The sequence below is a fragment of the Nipponia nippon genome, unplaced genomic scaffold (assembly GCF_047370975.1).
Source record: "Nipponia nippon isolate SJK-2023a ecotype South Korea unplaced genomic scaffold, ASM4737097v1 scaffold_2, whole genome shotgun sequence".
In the NCBI taxonomy this organism is placed as follows: domain Eukaryota; kingdom Metazoa; phylum Chordata; class Aves; order Pelecaniformes; family Threskiornithidae; genus Nipponia; species Nipponia nippon.
This window is the reverse complement of record NW_028262336.1, coordinates 41,472,477-41,491,829: the sequence shown is the minus strand read 5'-3', so window position 1 is coordinate 41,491,829 and position 19,353 is coordinate 41,472,477. Positions and strand designations below refer to the sequence as shown.

The 19,353-nt window shown below is 40.9% G+C and overlaps 1 protein-coding gene across 10 annotated transcripts in view; it reads right to left on the bottom strand.

The window, feature by feature from the left end:
• Nucleotides 1-1,775: 1,775 nt before the first annotated feature.
• The window catches only part of DMD (dystrophin), a 1,304,666-nt gene continuing 1,287,088 nt past the window's right edge, over nucleotides 1,776-19,353 (bottom strand). For all 10 annotated transcript variants that reach the window (XM_087759563.1, XM_087759562.1, XM_087759568.1 and 7 more), the window contains 2 exons: nucleotides 17,245-17,337; nucleotides 1,776-2,676 (listed from right to left, as the gene is read on the bottom strand). In XM_087759563.1, coding sequence (XP_087615689.1) covers nucleotides 2,579-2,676; nucleotides 17,245-17,337 — 191 coding nt within the window. In that variant the 3' untranslated portion in view covers nucleotides 1,776-2,578. The remainder of the gene's footprint in view (nucleotides 2,677-17,244; nucleotides 17,338-19,353) is intronic.

Here is a 19,353-nt window from a genome sequence, read left to right as displayed (position 1 = left end):
AATCCCGAGTGCTGCCACCAGCATCCCGCCCGCCGCAGAGGCGGCCGAGGCACCCAGATGGGGCCAACAAGGGGACGTGGCCATCAGCAACCCGGGGTGCTGCGCGCGCACCTGAGGCGAGGGTTGCCCGAGAGGAGATGGCCCTGGGGGACTGCGGAACCGCGGGAAAGAATATTGCACCTTTTATAACATAATTGCGTGCTTTATTGATATACACAGTAAAGCAGTATATAATACAATAGTAAGGCATATATTTGGTGAAGTTTGATATGTTGTGAAAAAATGCAGTAAAACAGAAGTTTATAAAAATAATTAGTAAATGTTACAGTGTTGGTGTTAAAACACAATATATTATGATATCCAAGTAATAAACCAGTACTGAGTAACAATGAAATAACATGCCATATGGTATTTATGTATTCAATTACACTGATTATGTTTTACAGTTTAATACTTTGTCATTATAAGGAATATGAAATAATTCCCAAATTATGCTTAAAAAAGCAGCGATAAAGCTTTCAACTTTTTAAATATTTTTTGACAGACTCACTCCAAAACTAAGATCTAGAAAGTAAAACAAACAAAACAAAACCCTGATGAAAACAACCGTGCAACCCATTTTTCCTCCTTTTTTTTTTCTGAAGAGGTTTAACGTGTAAGGGGGAAAAAAAAGAGGAAACCCTTTTCTTTCTCAGATCTCAATTTAAACCTTCTGATAAAAAAGACCATGAGAAATACCGAGGGTTCCCATTGTAATAAAGTGTTAAAAAAGCTTTTTATTAGGAAAGCATAGGTTTGGGGGGATCTACTTATGTTTTGTAAATGATTATCATTGTTGGTATTATTTAAACGATGAGACCTGGTCACACAATGGACACGTGGTGATGATGTAACATTATCTGTACGGAATCGTCAGGAACACCACAAAACCAAAGTGAGGTAGAAATAGCATGACTAGCCATGTTCAATGTTAACTAGCATTCAAAATAAAATCTTTCCCAAGTTTAATTACACTTCATACAAGAAGAGGTAACAGATTTTTTACTCTTGCAATATAAAGTCAGATGGTGTGTTTCTACGTATTCTAAGGTAAAATTAAAAGCTGGTTAAGAAAATGAAGTGGTAAAGCTTTTGCTGACAGCACCTCATACCCAAACCTACCTCTCAGGAGCTACACTCAAGCTGGCTAATCTGTTTCGCTATCAGTTCCTCTCTTTCTCACTTTATTGTTAATTATGTGGGATTACTTGTAGAGAGAAATGGGGAAGGAGAAAGGACCAGGGCCTTTGTTTTGGTGATGAACATCTCATGGAGCAGTGTGGCTACCTTCACCTGATCACCATACGCGCGCAAGGACAGCAGTAACTCTTCTACAGCCTTTCCCAAAGATTGCTCGCAGCATTACAGCTCCTTGGGACCGGCTGCTGTAGCAGGCTGAGACACACATTGTGGAAAGCTCTGGTTTTATTTGCCAGAGGATCGAGGAGCTTTATGCTCATCAACAGCACTGGGAGCTGGAGAAGCCAAGATGCTCTGTGAGTAACCTACTTGTGTTTCGGGTCAGAAGCTGATCCCACAGGGGGTCAGGAGGCAACTTCTCCCTTTCTCCTCTCCTCTGCAGCAAAGGTGATGCGAGCAGCGGCAGCAGGTGGGGGAGAACTGTACCCAGCTCCTGCTGAAGCACTGGCTGCTGGCCATGGCCAGCGGGGCACCGGACACCGAGGTCCAAAGGTTTAGTCCGGTAAGGCAGTTTCTACGTTCCTTTACTAATAACATTCAGGAATTCAGTCAGCAGAGGAAACGCTGGCACATAGGATGGTCATTAAACTCTTTCCTTCTTTCTTCTGGGTTTTTTCTTTTGCTTTTTTTCATTAATTTTTTTGCAGGCTCTGTCATGTAATGTGCTCTTTCATTTAATTATTGCAAACTAGCTGTGTGATTAATGTAATTCTTAATTTTATTGGAAAGAGGTGAAATAACTACCTTCATTGGAAGTTCAGGATAGTTTATTTTTAAGCCAGCCCTAGTCAGACAAAACCAATGAGAAATGTAAGTTGGCCATTTTGGTGTCGCTGCAGGAAATACTTTTTTTTTTCTTTTTGACAGGCAAGGAAAAGAACACAGAACATGAATCTCTCTGATGCAGTTACAGAGCTGAAATGATACTAAACAAATGCACTGCCTCAGTATTTTTTTTGTGGTTTTTTTAAGGGGGTTTCTATAAACAATTATTTTTATAAAGCACACTTTAGTTTACAATCTTTCATTATAACTGTTATAAATTTTTTTAAACAACCCAAAATGCGTTCCATATAAAGAAATGGCAAGTTATTTAGCTATCAAGATTTTACATGTAGTTTTCTTATAATTTTTGTACAATTGCATAGACGTGTAAAACCTGCCATTGTTAACAAAACAGTAACAGACTTAGGAAACTACTGAAATCTACAGTATAGTACCACTACCCTTCACAAAAATATAGATTTGTTTTCTTGTAAACTCTTACAGTCTAATCCTCTTTGTAGTATGAATATTATAAAAACCATGCGGGACGCCTGAAGTTGTAAAACACATCTTGCTATTCTAACACCTTGTCGTCGGTCATCACTGTCACTAAGGTTTCCATCGCTCTTCCCAAGTCGTCTGCCATGTGGAAAAGGCTCCCTACATTGTGGCCTGAAAAAGAAAGTCAAAGAAGAGGAAATTAAAGGAGGAAGACAGGGCAGCAGAGTGGTAGGAACATTTTACAGAAACGGCCGAGCACAGAACCATCACTCTCCGTGTACCGCTCACCGCCATCCCCAGTGGAGTACACCGGGGAGTGCTCTTTCCAAAAGGCTCCTGGATGAGTCTAATACGCTGTTGTTAGCAAAAGTTTCCAGTTTTGCAGAACACTTAACAGCAATACTGGCTTGAATGGCTAGGGTGAACTAGGTTGACAATAAGCCAGCATGTTTTTTTTCCCGAAACCTCCCCCCTCCCCGTAGCAGTGAAGCTGCATCAATTACGAATCTTCATCAAAAGCAACGATTAAATCCACTGACATCACAGAAAAGTTTCCAACTGGTGCTGCAAGTGTTTGACCATTCAATGTTCTATCAAGGAGAAAAACAGAAACACATAGATCAGCATTAATTAACTAAATCATTAAACCCAAGAGGTCCCAGCAGGATACCTGTGCAGGTAGCTAAAATGATGACCAAACTAAACGGCTGCAGTTTATTCAATAGTTTATAAAATATCCTTTGCTTTCCAGACAGCAGTCCAGCAGAAACAAAGATGCCACAATTATCGAGTACTACACAGTGGTTCATTTGTGCATTTCTCTCACCCGTAACCACTGTGAAGTCCTAAAATGCTATAACCACCACACGTGATCCTCCTACACAGAAGTGATAAACAAACACAGAGCACAATTCTGGAGATGAAACCTGTAACAACTTCTCACACTCATTTTACCACCGCTGCAAATGGAAAGGAAAGGTAGCAATGCTGATCAGCAGTAAGAAATGGCTTCATCACAATTAGAGCCTAAACAGACTTGAAGGCAGGAACATTAAATTGCCAAAAGTTGCCATTTTAGACCCTTGGCCTGGTCTCCAGCAGCTGTTCAGATGTGTGTGGGTCTCCTGCAAGTCCTGTGTCAGATTTGCAGCCCTCTATGACTGTCTCAAAAATCCTATGGCATCCCAAACGACAGACACATCACGGTTTAAACAGCTGAATCCCATCTGGAATCTCCCTCCTGAAAAAATATGACTGAAGAGGGAATACGACAGAGATCCAGGCACTCTACAAGATGAGCATCCAAACCAAGGACTGAGCATTCAAAATTTCTTGCAAGGACAAGGAGGAACGAGCAGACAGAAGGTCTTAAAACAAGCAGAAAGAAATTATACTCCACACAGCACATAATTGTATTACTGAACTCATCGCCACAGGCTGATGCTGAGGCCAAACACATAAATGAGTTAAAAAAGGAGTTAGAAAATAATCACTGAAGAAAGATTTATTTAGATGCAAAGAAGAGCATATGACCTCCAACTCAAGAAGTCCCCAAGCTGTAGAGTGCCAGCAATGGAAAGTATATAACAGGGGAAGTATTACTCAATAAGATTATATGTTGCTATAGCTTGAGGGGTTTGATTTACTCCCTGAGAGTACTGGCGATAGAATATTTGTCTGGAAAAACATGGGAGGTGCAACGCCATCTGCCCACACCTCTGCTTCCCAGGAATACTTTGTGTTAGCCTGGATGCCGAGTCCTTGCCATGGTCCTTGAGGAAGGAGCATCCACATGAAAAAAAGGACATGACCAGGGTATCCAGGAGAGATCTTTCATGCAGTCCCTACCTGTAATGTGCTGGAGCCTGGCTGTTACCATTGCCCACAGACACGCTGGGTGTCCCTCCTGAAACAACTGTCTTCTCTAACAACAGGAATGAACCTTTTCCTGTGGTGCAAATCAAACTCACCATCCTCTTCCAAATGTTTAAATATTATGGTAGTCATGCACTGTTGACATTTCTACATTACACAGGAGCTTGCAGTGACGTTAGTTAATATTCATCAACATTTACAGAATAGAAAAAAATTACCTGAGAAATATCCAGAGAAGTTTGTTTCTTCTGGAGAACTACTACCACCTCTTACATTCAAATACTAGTTTTTTTAAGTTTTTGTTTGTTTGTTTTTTTTTAAATGTAGCAGTCATTACACAAACTACGCCGTATCTAAACGATAACTAGTCAACAAGCTGGATGTTTGATAGTGAGCTGTGCTGTGCGTGGCACAGTTTGCCAGATACCGATACAAAGAAATACTTGGTCCTAATCTGGTGACATTTTCCTAATTGCACTAATGCACATAGAAACAGATGCATCAAACAGCAATTTCATCCATAAATCACTCATGTATAGCCATCTTATTCATCCTAAGCAAAAACCTGTAATTTGCTCATCAGCACATCAAGTAACAGCACATGAAAAATTCCTGCCAAGTTTTGGTCAACACTCCTTACTTTAAAATAAATGTATGCTACCACATTTATTTTAGATGTAGGGGATAATCTCTCTTACTGGCACCATGCAGGCTGAGATCAATCCAGCAAATTACACCATGGAAAGTAAAAATCTGACAGTCATATGGAAACAGAACGTATTTTAGATGGGAGATGCTTATGTAAACAGAAAGGTAACTGCCACTGGTTTGCTCTACTTACCCAAAACTCTGACGTGGCTCAGGTGCATTTGTAGCGTGTGCTATCAAAGGCTTTATTGGAACAACCCTGGTATAACCAGAGTGACCTGCAGCATCCCCACAAACATCCTGACTCTGCAAACTACTTTCAAGAAATCTCTAGACTTTAAACACTCTTCTTTTTCCTCACCTGCAGCAACCTACAGACATGAGACAGGGAGGTGGTGAGAGTCGTAACTGGGTAGCCAGCCGTGAGAGGCACTGCTGCCTGTGGGATCATGGTCTCTCGTTCAGATTCATTGCGATCTGTTGTTTCTAGAAACAACGATGGGACCCGAGGGCTCTGCACAAACTCCAACACCACTCGTTCCCAGCTCAGGAAGAGTGATCACCTTCCCATGGACTTAGAGCAACCCAAATTGCTAAACCCCATCTTTAGAAAAAAATCAGTTTTTGTTAATACTATTTTGTTCTGCCAGGTACAGAGCTGTAAAGGTAACAAAGGCAAGCTGCTTTTATAGAAAGAGTCTAGGTCTAGCAAGAATAACTTCAATCAAAAATATAGAAAAAGTCTTTCACAAGTATGCCACAGTAGGTGCAAACTGTTAAATTGTTCAGGCAACTAAAACACGGGCCAAGATGACCTTATGCATCCAGGCATCCCTTGGTATTCTTTTAATGCATAAAAATTACAGGAATGTCTGCTATTTTTTTTTTATTTTCTCTGTTAATTGCCACCATGTTTTTGAAATAACCATGCTTCGAATCCGATCTCCCTCCACAAAAGCTGCACAGAGGCATGCTGGGGTGATCAAGATACGACTCCCTCTCCCCCACACCATCCACGCCACCTCTCAGCACAGGTCTTAATTTCCTCTGCAGAAGAACTGAACAATCACGGGTCTCCTCCTGAGCCATCTGAGTTTACAGTTCACAGCATGACCATAAACCACTGCTGATTGCAGTTTATGTTAATAGCTGGACTGTAAAGTGCGACAGCTTGGGGACCGCAGTCTCCAGGACAGTGACGGGATGGGAGGACAGGCCAGAAGAATGGGCAATATAGCTGTGCTCCAGCCGCTCAACTGGTGAACCCTCAGCTGGCTGTCACTGCATCGCCAGCAGGCTTTTTGCCTCTCTTGCAGATGGGAGTAACAGCTAGGTCAATCAAGACTGCAAACAGTTAAGAACAACATATGCAATAATTTCCTGGTACTGTATGTGCAATGAACGCACCCTCTTCTATAATGCCTGTTACCTAAATAAGAGCTCAGATTCGCTGACTGTTTCTGTATAGCTCTGCTGCTTCTATTGAATACTGCTTACTTGCCCTCTCTAAGGCTGAAACACAGGACATTGACATTTTTAATTAAGAAGCAAATGAGAAAAATACTGTTCTAAAAGCACTTAGGAAAATATATCATAGCTTGCAACTCGTTATTATTCATATTTTAAAGTAATGCCACCAAAGAAGGCATTAATTCCATTCTTTCCTTTTTTTTTTTTAAAAAACATTAAAGCTGAAAAGGTTTTCTCCATGCTTGAGGCACTGCAAGGTTGAAAGATGCTACTGTGTAAGAAAAAACTAGCATACACTTTGAAATACAGCAATAAAGCTCAAAATGGACATGGACAGTATTAACTTAGACTTGTAAAATGGAGGGAGTATTAACACAGGTGCATTTGCTTTGAAAGCAGAAGACACCTATTTCTGCAGACACTAACTTCATCACTTCTGGTCACACACAGAATGATGCGTTTCACATCTGCTGAATTTGCTGTAGAGCTTCTACTGGAATTAAGGCCCTTGGGTGAGGGCGCAGTAACTGAATACCAATCTTACACTCCAGCTTGTCAGAGAAATAAATGTGGAGCATTCAGACTGGAAAGAGTGGACAGAAAGTAAATTAAGAAACCCCAACACAACAACAGTGCCTTTTTAGCAGCACAGATTTCTAACCCTTTCTCGACAAAAGAAAAATCCTTCCTGTTGGTGGCTTGGATTTTGATACCCTTATTCATATCATGTAATGCCACGAAATCCATGGGATTACCCACAAAGACAATACCTAATGTGCGTAATGGGATCAAAACCTGGCTGGGTAGGTTTAAAACTGCATGATCTCCCTTTGTACAAATGGATTCACGCATAAAGCAAAAGCTGTTCTATACCTTAGCTCATACAATCCATAAGCAGGTGGAGAATTGCGTTCTATATTCAGCTCTGCCAGTTACCAAGCCCCCTCTGGAACCATCAGCGAGCACAAATACAGCTGGAGAGCGGTGAGCAATTCATTGAAGAAGTCAACTTTTTTAGGGTTAAGCTGCTGGAATCTGATCAGGTAGGACAAGCCCATTTTCCTAATTTTTTTTTTTTAATTAATTGTATCAAATATGCCCTTAGCAGCAGAAGCTTTTTCTGGATAATATACATAAATATGAATGACGATAGTGGGCAAAACAACCTGTTTTGCTGAATTGCAGAACAATTCTCAGACTGTATGACCCAAGAACATGCAGGGCTGAATATGGAATCATTTCTACAAAATGTCTGGACTGGTGCAGTCTGTTGATGATATCCCAAGCACGCTTTTTTGCTCTGTATGAGAGGACTTGCCATCTGAGGACAGACTTAATCTGCACTGAGGATCTTACTCCTCAAAGTGGCTGGACCTGTGCCAGCTCCTACTGCCGATGCAGAGAACCACTGTAGTACAAGGCAACGCATTAGAACGAATCCCGGCTTACCCAAGGCAGCCTGTCAGTGACTGGGGGTTCGCAACAGCTCTGCTAAAAACCCCACTGCAGTTTTTCCGTGAGCCCCCCTCTCCACACCAGCAGAAGTTTGCAAACTGGGCTACCCTTCAATTTCTGCCTCATCCACACCGAACACCTTCTGCGCGGGAAAGGTCATTTCACAGCTACTTGCAATTGCACTCAGGCAATCTCTGAATATTTTATCTTTAGTAATAATTTTCACTAGCAATTCATCTTTCAAACGTTGTATCTGGTTGGTGAGTCAAGAGCAGCTTCACAGAGGAAAAATCAAGGCTCTCTGGAAATCCTTTCAAAGGTGCTATGACAACACAGCACAAAACGTTTTCCTCCATTGACAAGCAGCGAGGTACAAATTCTAAAATCTATTTTGCATGAAACCAACCATGTCCAAAGTGCACAGTGAAAACCACTGCCCATTCGCATTGCTGAATACAACACTGCGGAGCTCGTGAATGTTAGCAGCATTCTTCATTCTACAATAGTATATCAGGAAATTAAAACACCTGAACCTCTTATACCTCTCAACTCTCACTGTTCTAAAGGAAAAGAAAAAAACTATTTAATAACTGGAGATGATGGTTGGTATATTGGCACATTTATGTAAATACAATTGCGGGTATGTAAGCAGAACAGCAAGAGATGTGGGTCTCCCTGTCGTGCTTACACACAAGAGCAACAGAACATAATTCAATGACTGCAGCGTATTTGCTGACCACGTTTATCAGACAGAGGCTTAATTTCAATGTATTATTTTCTCCTCCCCATTCTTGAGTTTCCACCTCTGGGAGGATGTAAGAAAATGCAGATCCCTGAGCTGACACTGTCTCCATTGAAAGTTGAGAGGTACGCTACTGTTAGAGCACACATGGGGAATGCACTCAGCAAAATCAAACAAAACCCGAAGCAAAATAAATCCGCCCCCGCCCTTCACCAAACCCAAGCGAACCCGTGCTGCCGTCACACGCATGCTGGGCACAGAAAGCAAGCTGTGACAAACAGAAGCCATGGCAGTGAGCCTGCATCTCACTAACCTCTCTCACTGGCTTTCCAGGGGCATTTCGTCCTTTAGGAACAGAGAGAGGAAGTGGAAGAAATATCAGAAAAGAAAGGAAAAAAACCACACGTGAATATATATTTCATACTGTTAAGAGACACTTCAATTTCCATTTAGGAATTAAATATAAAATAACCGCATTTCTGCTTTAAACAAAGACTGAAAGCGCACTGAAATCCACTGATGATTCTGAGCTGATTTATTCAACAACAGTTCTGTAATCTGCAGCTTGGTTCTAACCTAGCAAAAACACTTGAGAAAACCGCTAAAACCAATTTACAGGCCTTTCAGTTAAAGGATAAGGATGGTAGAGAACATCTGAATTCACTTTCTGAGCATCCAAATTTCCTCAATTTGAGTACTTCTACTAATCAGTATTAGTGGTAAAAAATCATGTTTCATATTAATGGTAAAATCATGTCTCCCCAATGTTAAATTAATTCAACCAGACACTTCACATTTTATTATGGCCTACATACTTATATACAGGTATATGTTCATATATACACATATATGTACACACACATTTTATACCTAGAGCTATACACTGGAATATAATGTGCTCACATTCTAGATAAATATATACCGAAAGATGTTTCCAACAAGTTGATCTGCAAGCATGGTAAAACTGAGGTGGCAGAGGGAGAAAGGGAGAAAAAAAAATCCAAGGGGAAAAAGGGGAGGAGCCATTAATGGGTTTAGCTAAAAAGAAGTTCCTGATGAGCCTTCACAGAAGCCATACTTTGATCATACCGATTCTTCTCAAACACTTATCATAGTATATTTGTTTTTAAAAAAAGAAAGCCAGGTGTCAATCAACAGCAGAAACATGCCCCCGCCCCCATTCCCATCGCGCAGCCGGTGACAATAAGACTCCAGAAGCAGCGTCCCAGTGTCACTGGCACATTACTGCCAGCACTGGTACTGCCAGACTTGCAGTCTTAGGCGAGAAAGTGACTGCGGTAGATGCTGTTCAAGAAAGAGGATGATCTTTGCCCCAGAGCTGTTGTAAATGATCTAATTGCAAATGACGTATGGGACAACGGGGAGAGAGACAGATACATACAGGAGAACACGCTGGTCAGCAGAACAGTAACCTAATTGCTGTAGAGTTTTTTTCTAGGTATGGCAGCCTGCAGGAGAAGGGAAGGAAGGCAATAAATAGCTTTGCAGGTATTTTACAAGGAGCAGAACAAGGGTCAGCAACAGAGCAAAGCTGAGCAGAGGTGGTAAAGGAGAGGAGGAGGGGGCGGAGGAAGTGAGCGGCATCACTGACCACCACAGGGCAGAGCCACCGCTCCACCACCAGCTCCAGGCAATGGAGATGGCTGGGGCAACCTCTGGCAGGCCTGGACAGCAAAGGTTACGATTTACTCAACAGAGGAAGTTTTATTCCCTTCCTTCCCCTCTCCCCAACAGCATACTTACTATTAGAAATAACAACAACAGGTTTGAAGTCACGCTCTGCATGCGGGTTTTTATTCTGGTCCTAAGGGGAGCCTTGACTCAGGTTATGCCTATACCACACGTGCTGGTGGTGCACAGAGGTACCAGAGAGAGCTTGACCGCCAGGAGAGATGTCGCTGCAGTTCTAAGGACTCCACCTTGCAGGCCTGCCTAACTCTCTAGGACTTACATGAGTGCCTACGCAGCCTGCAAACTCTTCTGGCACTTTTATCAGGAGCCATGAATTCCCTAAAAAATGCCTCCCAGGAGGGAAGATGAGAACCTCTCACCAATAGAAATCATGTAACAGAAAATCCTTGAAAATGAAGATATAAAATCCATTGCGTACTTTGGTCGTCTTCTGAGGAAGAGCCCCAAGGTTTAGGTGAGTAGGTGGTCTACCTAAGGCCTCCAGAAACTGCAGTATCGAACAGCTGGGCGTGCAAGAGTGCTGGGGCATGAATGAGATCCAGCAGAAGACAGTATAGCTTGGATCAAGAGGGGAGAAGGAGCTGCCTACATGCAAAATACTGGATCCTTTTGGAGGTCTTAAGAAATGCCCAACTGTCTGCACAAGCACCTAAAATTGCAGCTACACAGTGTCTAATTTAAATATCTACATGAGACAGACTGGGTTCTGCTTGAAAATGAATGTATTTAAAGGTAACTGGGATAGCTCTGCGCCACATAGAACAGCTGGTGAGGAAAGTCTGTGGTGAGCAATCAGCCCTGGAATTTGTTAAATGCAACAAAGAGTAGCACTACTACACTAAGAGCTAATTTCTTTTGGAGGAAGATTAAAAAGGGTTTAATGGATTTTACTTTATTTTCTTCTTTGCATATGAATGAATGCGTGTCTCCAAGTTTTAAGGCAAGAAGTATGGTTTGGCATAAATTGCAGAGGAAGAAGATTGTCTGTATTATTGCTGTTCTGAAAATTTGTATTCTATAAGGCATCAAAATACTGATACACAATCCATGGGTGCCTAATTATCTATTATTCCTGCTCAAATCAAGATTTCCTGCCCTTAAAAAACAGAAGAGTCTGTCTTTCTTTTTCTTTTTTGGAAATCTACACAACATTGTATCACAGGCAAAGGTACAGAGAGAGTGATCAAATCAAACGTGAAAGCAGAGGCACTAATAAAAACTTCATGCATCTATGCAGATTCAGATCAAAGCAGAGAGCACAAAGCATCTACTACACTGCCAGAAGAGGGACGGGCTGCAGAGGGGAGAGATCTGGATCTGCAAACAGCTTTTCTTCTTAGAAAAAAGTTCCTTGAAGTTTTATCAAATTTATTAACGTATTCTCAATTTACATCAGGACTGAGCACTATAAATCACGAAAGATCTAGTCCTCCCCATCACTATCCTAGCAGAAATCTGCAGAGAAGCTCAGCCGCTTCAGTACTCTTGTGCCACAGGGGAGTAATAAGTGATCTCAGTCATGTGGGCTCACTGACGTGGGATGTAGGACCACAGCACAGAGAAGGGGATACAGTCCCGAAGAGGCCAGGGTAGCTCAATTGGAAGAGTACTTCCAGTATACCCTACAGTATAATAACTCCAGGGTACTCTTCCACTGATTCAGTAAAGTGTGAAAGGAAAAGTCTGCGTCAGAAGATGTTTTGTTGTCAGAGAAACTGCATTATTTGCAGTGCTGAAAGTTGCTAGTTCCACTGAGGACATTAGTCCCATTCATGCCAGAGCCTGGCTGATGCAAGAGTGAGAGGAGAGAATGTGTCTGGTGTGTTTTTATGTGACTGAGATAAAAATAAAACAAAACTTGTAAAAGATGGTGCTATTCTTAGTGCCATTTATGTATTGCTGTGGGGTGTTGTAATTTCACTGCACAAGACAACACCTGTATTAAGCAATACTATGTTATATAATAATGGTGAGCACCGACCCCTCTCCAAATGTTTTCATGTGATGTCATGGCCTCTTAGCTCTTTTAAGCCATCACGGTCTCATTTCTAACCACTTCTTGGCTCCCACTTCCTCATTATCCACCAGCAAGGGCTCTGCATTAAAAGCCTGGGCGGCTCTCTCACCAACCTCAGTTGGCTCAAGGACTTCTGAATTCCTCTCCGAGCTTCATTCATAGAAAGCATTTGCCACAAAACCATAACCACACAACACAGCCTGGTCCACCATGAGATCCACCTGAAGCAGTGCAACTTGTTTGTCCTCAGTGCTGCAGGAGAGAGGAATTTGGCTTTAAAAATACTGGCCTGCCAATCTTACTTTCTAACTGTGAACCAGTTCCCTGGAGATTTAGTAGCTTGGGCACAAATACAGCGTGAAATGTTTTCCTCTGTGGCCCATTATCAAGCAGGGTCAAATAAACCACTGAGGTGGTATTTAATGGTAGATTTCCACTAAATGTCAGACCTCTGGCTTTCACATATGTTTTGAGTTAGCACAGCAGCTGTTCGAAGCAGCTGCAGCAGTTGTGAATTTGCTGGGAGCAGCAAAGTAAAAGAGGAATGGATGGGAAACCTTGTAGATTAAAAGGAAAGAAAAATTCCTGAAGGACAGCAATCATCAGGTATTCAGCAGAAATTCCCTCTCCAGAAATGAAACAGCTTTCGGCACCAACAGTCAGCTGTGCAAGGAGCATGGAGGTCCTCAGCTCCTTAGGAAATGCCAATAACTGCCAAAAGGTTAAACTGAAGAAACAAAAAAAATACTATATAAGATATATTGTAACACAAGTTATTGCATCTGAGATCTCCTTATGAAGGTCTATGACACGACTTGTTTAACACATGCTTCTCTAAAATACATTCAAAGGGATGCTATGAAGCCTTGATGCCCTTTTAAAAACAACTCTATGCAGCAAAAGCTTGGAAAATATCATAATCAAACTGAATCTATCTCCAGGTAAGTGACAATTAATTACTACTACATTTTACTGCTTTGTTTCAGAAGTCCAAAATAAGAGCTACTACTTGCTTTATAAAACTATTTCCCAACCTGAGCAAATCTTACTCTTCAGATGCTTTTGATGATATTTAGACTAAATATTTGGGTTTTAATTTGTATCCTGTGATGTTCAACTATACACCTGTGCACCCAAGCACAGAAATTCAGTCCTTTTCTCTCTTCACTGCTTATTCAGTTCTGAACTTTTCTCACGAACCAAAGCCTTCAGAATCCAGTTTGCTCTTGTCATATAGTTCTGCACTCCTCCAAGCTGTCGTTATCCTAATGGCAACAGGACAGCCAGAATTATGTCCCTGATTCAAACGGCATATCAGTCCCTATGCTGTGACATGCTGGAACTGGACATTTAGCTTGAAATTTAACATGCTTATTTTTACAGGCCATTTAATGTCTCATGTAACTTCCCAGGCCTTTTAATACATCCCTAAACTTCCTCAATTGATTCCATGTAGAAATTTCACGTTATTTGTATGGATGTTTGTCCCTTCCTGGATTTCATTTTGTTATTCTCACTTTCAATCTAGGTAGGTTTTGATGTGTGCCCTGTGTCCTCTGCAGCTCTTCTGGAATTGCATGGCCTATGAATATCATAGCAGACTTTTCCTTCTACAGCATTAGTATAGAAATAAACAAAGCTGCTTCTAGTACTAGTAAATCTTGGGCATTTAATCCATTTTCCTTCTAGTTTTAATTCCTAAAGATAGTATGCATCACATGCAGTGCCATTTTACCCAGGTAGTTTGAATTCACCTTTCAAATAATATTTCATAAGCTCCTGTATCACAACACACTTCTGAATGCCAGACTGGGATGACTGAGTTTCTTGCATCTGGCAATTTTTTAATTCTACTTAATAAGAATTAATATAAGAAAATGTATTCTTTATAGATCTGTGTCATTGCTTGTTTGGGCTTATTGTTCTGTTTCCTGAATACCTACAAATAGCTTGAGATTCAATGCAATCTGTAATGCAAAGAAATAAAATATTACTTGCACCACGTCTGAATCCTTACACTATGCCCTCTTCTCAGGCTGCTTTGCCAAACTGCTTTCAGTCTTTTGCAATTACACTTTGATCTTTTATTATAGATTGGAAACGTTAGATACAGATTTCTCAACAGATCTCAACAGATCTCTCAACAGCAAAAAGGCCCCTGATTCAGTGGTTTGTTGAGACCACTCGACCCTGCTTCCTTTTCTCTTTCCTGCAGTCCTGTAAATTGTAAGTCATATCCCTGACGCCCATGGAATCTGACTGACCACAGCATCCTTCATCTCACAATGAAGGTCTACATGAGGCTGCGGCAAATTAGCTGTGGATGTAAGCTTGCTTTATGCGAGTATCAGTTGAACATCATTTAATCATTAAAACGGAGCAGAAAAAACTCCAATAACTAAAGTTTGCACGAGAACTCAGCAAAATTGACAATGTCAGTAGCCTTCTATATCAACGAGTAAATGGAAATCCATTTGCACTGGCTGTAGGACAAACTATTTCTCACAGAGGGCCTGATCATTCCTATTCCTCAACAAAAAACAACTATACAAACCTGGTGTTGGCGGAAATGCATCAAAAGATACATGACAAACAGAGAAACCTAATCGAGATCCTAATCTCTTCAGCCAAAAACCTGGTACAATTCTCCAAAAAGTGAATGACTTTTTCCCAGATGGACTAATCTTTTTGTGTAGCCAAAGAGAGAGGAAGAGGCAGATTCTGGCTCAGCCTGAAAGTGCCTTGGTCAGGCCCAGAAGAAAAGTCCTGTGGGAGACCTGACTCTGCCTGACGGCCTAGGCCTGCTCCTGGCTGCTGCACCAGCAGCTCCTCTCACGGCTTGGCTGAGGAGGACAGAAGAAGACACATGTCAAACAAAGACTGTGCCTCCTCCTCACTCACGGCCCTCCACGCAGCTAGAGAGTATTTTTGTCCTCTACGGCTGCTAGCCAGGCAGGAAAGCGTATAAGCTGCAATCTCTTTTAGGGATGCTTGTGATCACATACTGCACTTTTAACATAGTTACTGAATGGAGAAACACAATAAGGGAATACATTCTTTCCCTGTATTTAAATGACCACATTTTGCATCACCAGAATGAAAATGTGAAGTTATAGCTTAACTTAAGGAATTAAAATATTAACTGATGTAACCCATTTCAAATCTTTTTTTTTTCCACTAAACTTTATATTCTGTCATTTTGATTCATGAAGCTTTGTCTTTTTCACTAATAAAATAAAATTAAAACCTTTTCTATTCTCAGTCAGTAGGGAGTGATACCTAACAGACTGATCTCTACCTATTTATGCACAGGAAACGAACCACTGTATTTCAAATATCTCATTAACTGTTGTTTCGCAAATTGCTCCTATTTTACTTAAAACTAAGCTTGTTTTTAAAAAGAAACACTGCTTGTCAGTGTCATCAGCTATAATTTCAAATTAGACACCACATTTGGTGAGTATCGTAACACGTGGGGTGTCTACATCTAGACACGTACGCTTACGCAAGATCTCCTAAATACAATATATTTACACAAATGATGGTCACTGATAAGAAAGCACTGTCTCTTGCAACCTTGTGTACACAGCAACTTTAAAAATAAGTAAATTTTTATCTACATACTAATATTTTAAAGATTTTTCATCTGTTGTCTCTGATAATTAATATCGAGGAAAAATGAGGGCTGGACATATGAATTTTTCATATAATATTGAGGTGGAGATGAATGTAGTTAGCAATATACTGTATTATATTTTCTTCAATAATATCTTTCTAAACGATTCCATCTTTTAATCTATAGCATGAAATCTTATGCGGTTTTACTGCCTTCTCCTTTTCCACCGCTCACAGATGATGCCTGGCGAGAGCTGAGCTTGCTTTGAAATCAAAGGATGGAGAGAACTTGACTTCACTGAAAGTCTGACATGATGGTTAATGCATTTATCCACTAAAGAAGAACCTCTGGGTGATATGTGAAACCTGTGCAAGGGGCCCTGCAGTACGTCTATGCCCCTACTGAAATCCACTTAGCAGCCTGTCAACAGATACCGGGACTTTCTTTTGCCAAGTGGTTTATGTCTGAGCCTTCTTTCACAGCAACAGGTAATATCCCAAACTTCCCATCTCCTGCTAGGAATCTAAGCCATTTTTCTTGGCAGCGGAGTACCTTCTCTGGCTCATAAAAGACCTTCTTAAATGAAAAAAGGTTGAACAAATAAATCCCAGTAATACAAATGCTTATCTTCAGCAAACAACAGGAATGAGCAAAAGGGAAACACTGAAAGAAATGCTGTGACTGTACGCACAAGCGCAGCCTACGCTGCACAAACAAGCAGCCCAGTTGTTTTTCCTCCATCACTCCGGACTCAAGTGCTACAAGGTCGAGAACTTTGACTCAGAACTTTAATATTATTTCAAACTATTTTTTTCTTGGAGAAAGGTAAGGACAGAAGAAAAATGTGCTAAGACATGTATTAAAAATAAATCAGCAAAGGGACTGACTGAAAAGGAGAAAAGCTGTGAGAAAAGAAACATGGCAAAACGGCAGAGAAGAAAATGCTCAGGAAAAAAGAGTCTCAGACAGACATTGTTTCATCCACGTATCTAGCAAGGGCTACCTGTGGAGGTAGCTTAAGGTAAAGGAGGAGCAGGCTGCTTCTCCACTCTAAGTAAGACAGGTTTCTCTACAGCTATTGTTAAAACGAAAACAAAGAGCAGCAAAAAACCTGAAACTAAAACATAACCCCCTGAAAACATCAAGGAACAGAAAGCACTTTTATCTTCTTCCCTCTCATCTGCCACGGGCAGCAGCGCTCACCTCTGGAACTGGGGAAGGAGTTGTTCAGCTGCTCCATCACTTCCTCCAACCCTGTGCTTGTGTCCTGGGGAGGGCTGAGCAGCTCATCCTCGCCTGGAAAGCAAGTCCACACCACTGCGTGAGAGCCACTATAAAACCATTTGTTAACAGCTTGCTATTGCATATGTCCTTCATGAAGCTAAGGCTGTTCACTTAAACACATTTTCTGCTCAGTGTACAACCAAAATTTTAAAGGTGGATTTTGCTGACTATTATGCTTGTCTTTCTTTTTAAGGATCTAAGTGAAATTAAACCATGAATTTTAAGCGATTAACACTGACTTTAATTCATAAAAAGGGATTTAAGAAATAACCTACTCTGGTAGAAGAAGTGGGGTAAAATGTCTGCTAGGAACATTTAGTTCCATAAATGACACTCGTCGTTTCAGCTTCTCTTATTCTATTAATGGAAAAAGAAATTGCTGTTGTGAGTGCTGCTATTGAGCAGCTTTCTAATAGTGCTGGATTCACGTTAGCATTGCTTTGCCTAGCTGCGTAAATCAGTAGAAACCCAGATTCTCATCTGCATCAGTATTAATATTTCTGACAGTTTAATTGCATCAGATTGGTGCTCCAAGAACATTCAATTGTACTGTAAAAGGGTTTAGCAGCAGTTTAATAAAGTGAAATACATTTCTCCCACTGAATAATTTCTATAACCTGATTATAGGGCAGCAGCTTAATGGGAAATTCAATACATTTTAGTTTTACTGGGTTTTTTTTGGTCATGGTTTCAGATAACTAAAATCCATATGTTGATTTTACTGTAGACCCTAGCCTCCAACACAAATAAAGCATCTGGAAAAAAAATACACCTAAAGGATACACTTTGAGTGAGATTCTCCTTTTTTACTATATTTCTTTAATCCCTATTAAAACACAAAAGCAATTTTGCCTGCTGTAATAACCATGAGAGGTACAACCTTACTTTGAAAATGACTTAACGATCCTTTATTCTAACCTGTCTTGCCCTACTCAACTTGAGTAATAAACTGCCTGATTTTCTGTTAGCATTTACATTCTTTAAACATTGAAGTGCTCCATGCTAGTGGAAAGCCTACTAGAAGAGATGCTAAAGGAACACTTCAGGACTGCATACATTTCCTGTTATTAGGCTTAGTGTCAGCCTCACCTTAGGGCCAGGAGTTTCACAAGAGTTATTACTGATCGAGAGTAATTTTTCCCACTCAGTACAGTAAGTGGGGTAAAGTGTCTGCAAGAAGCACTTAATTCATATAAGTGATGGTTTTTGTATCAGCTTCTTTTATTCCATTAATCGTCTAAAAATAGCTGATGAGACTGCTTGCAGTTTGTTCAGCTTTCGACTGGTGCTGGATTCACACAAATAAACTCACACCATGAGTTACTTTTGCATCAAGTGTTGCGCTGACAGAGGTGCCTTAGCAGAAGTAACATCTTTCCAGCCTCTGCTGGATGCCAAGGTGAAAACTCAGAGCGAGATCTTGCTGCTTCTACCCAGGCCAAGGATCTTATCAGCATGCCTGCAGAAAACCACCTGGCCCTAAAGACTGAAAGAAGAGGGCAGTGGTTCTGCTGTCCTGGCCAAGAAGAACTGAGGGCAGGTACTGATTTCCAAATGTCATGGTAAGTGCTGATACAAACTGAACTGTGTTTACCGTATCTTTTATTTAAAATGCATTATTTTTATTTTTTCTCATTTGGATGATTTTTCTGAGCATTTCCTTGTAAATGACAAAATAAGACATTGGCCAAGCAACCTGACAAAAGTAAAGATACCTTCAGACCTCAGTTACCTTTCTTTACCCAAAACAGTCTTCCCCATTCATGTTTCTACAAAAGGTTTGGAGAGCTGGGTGGGTCTCAAATATTCTGGTGGTACCTCAACGAATTAAAGTTCAGCAACAACCTCTTGGCTCACATGCCTCAGAGAACCTTCTCTGCTGCTACATTACTGGGGGAGAAAGGCCAAAGATCAGGACTTTCCCGTTAGGACTCTATGAGAAGAAAAGTAGAACCTTTCCCCTTGCCCAGGTGTATTTGAGGTTATCAAGGAATAAGCTTTTCTATTTGTAAATTAGGATCTGACTGG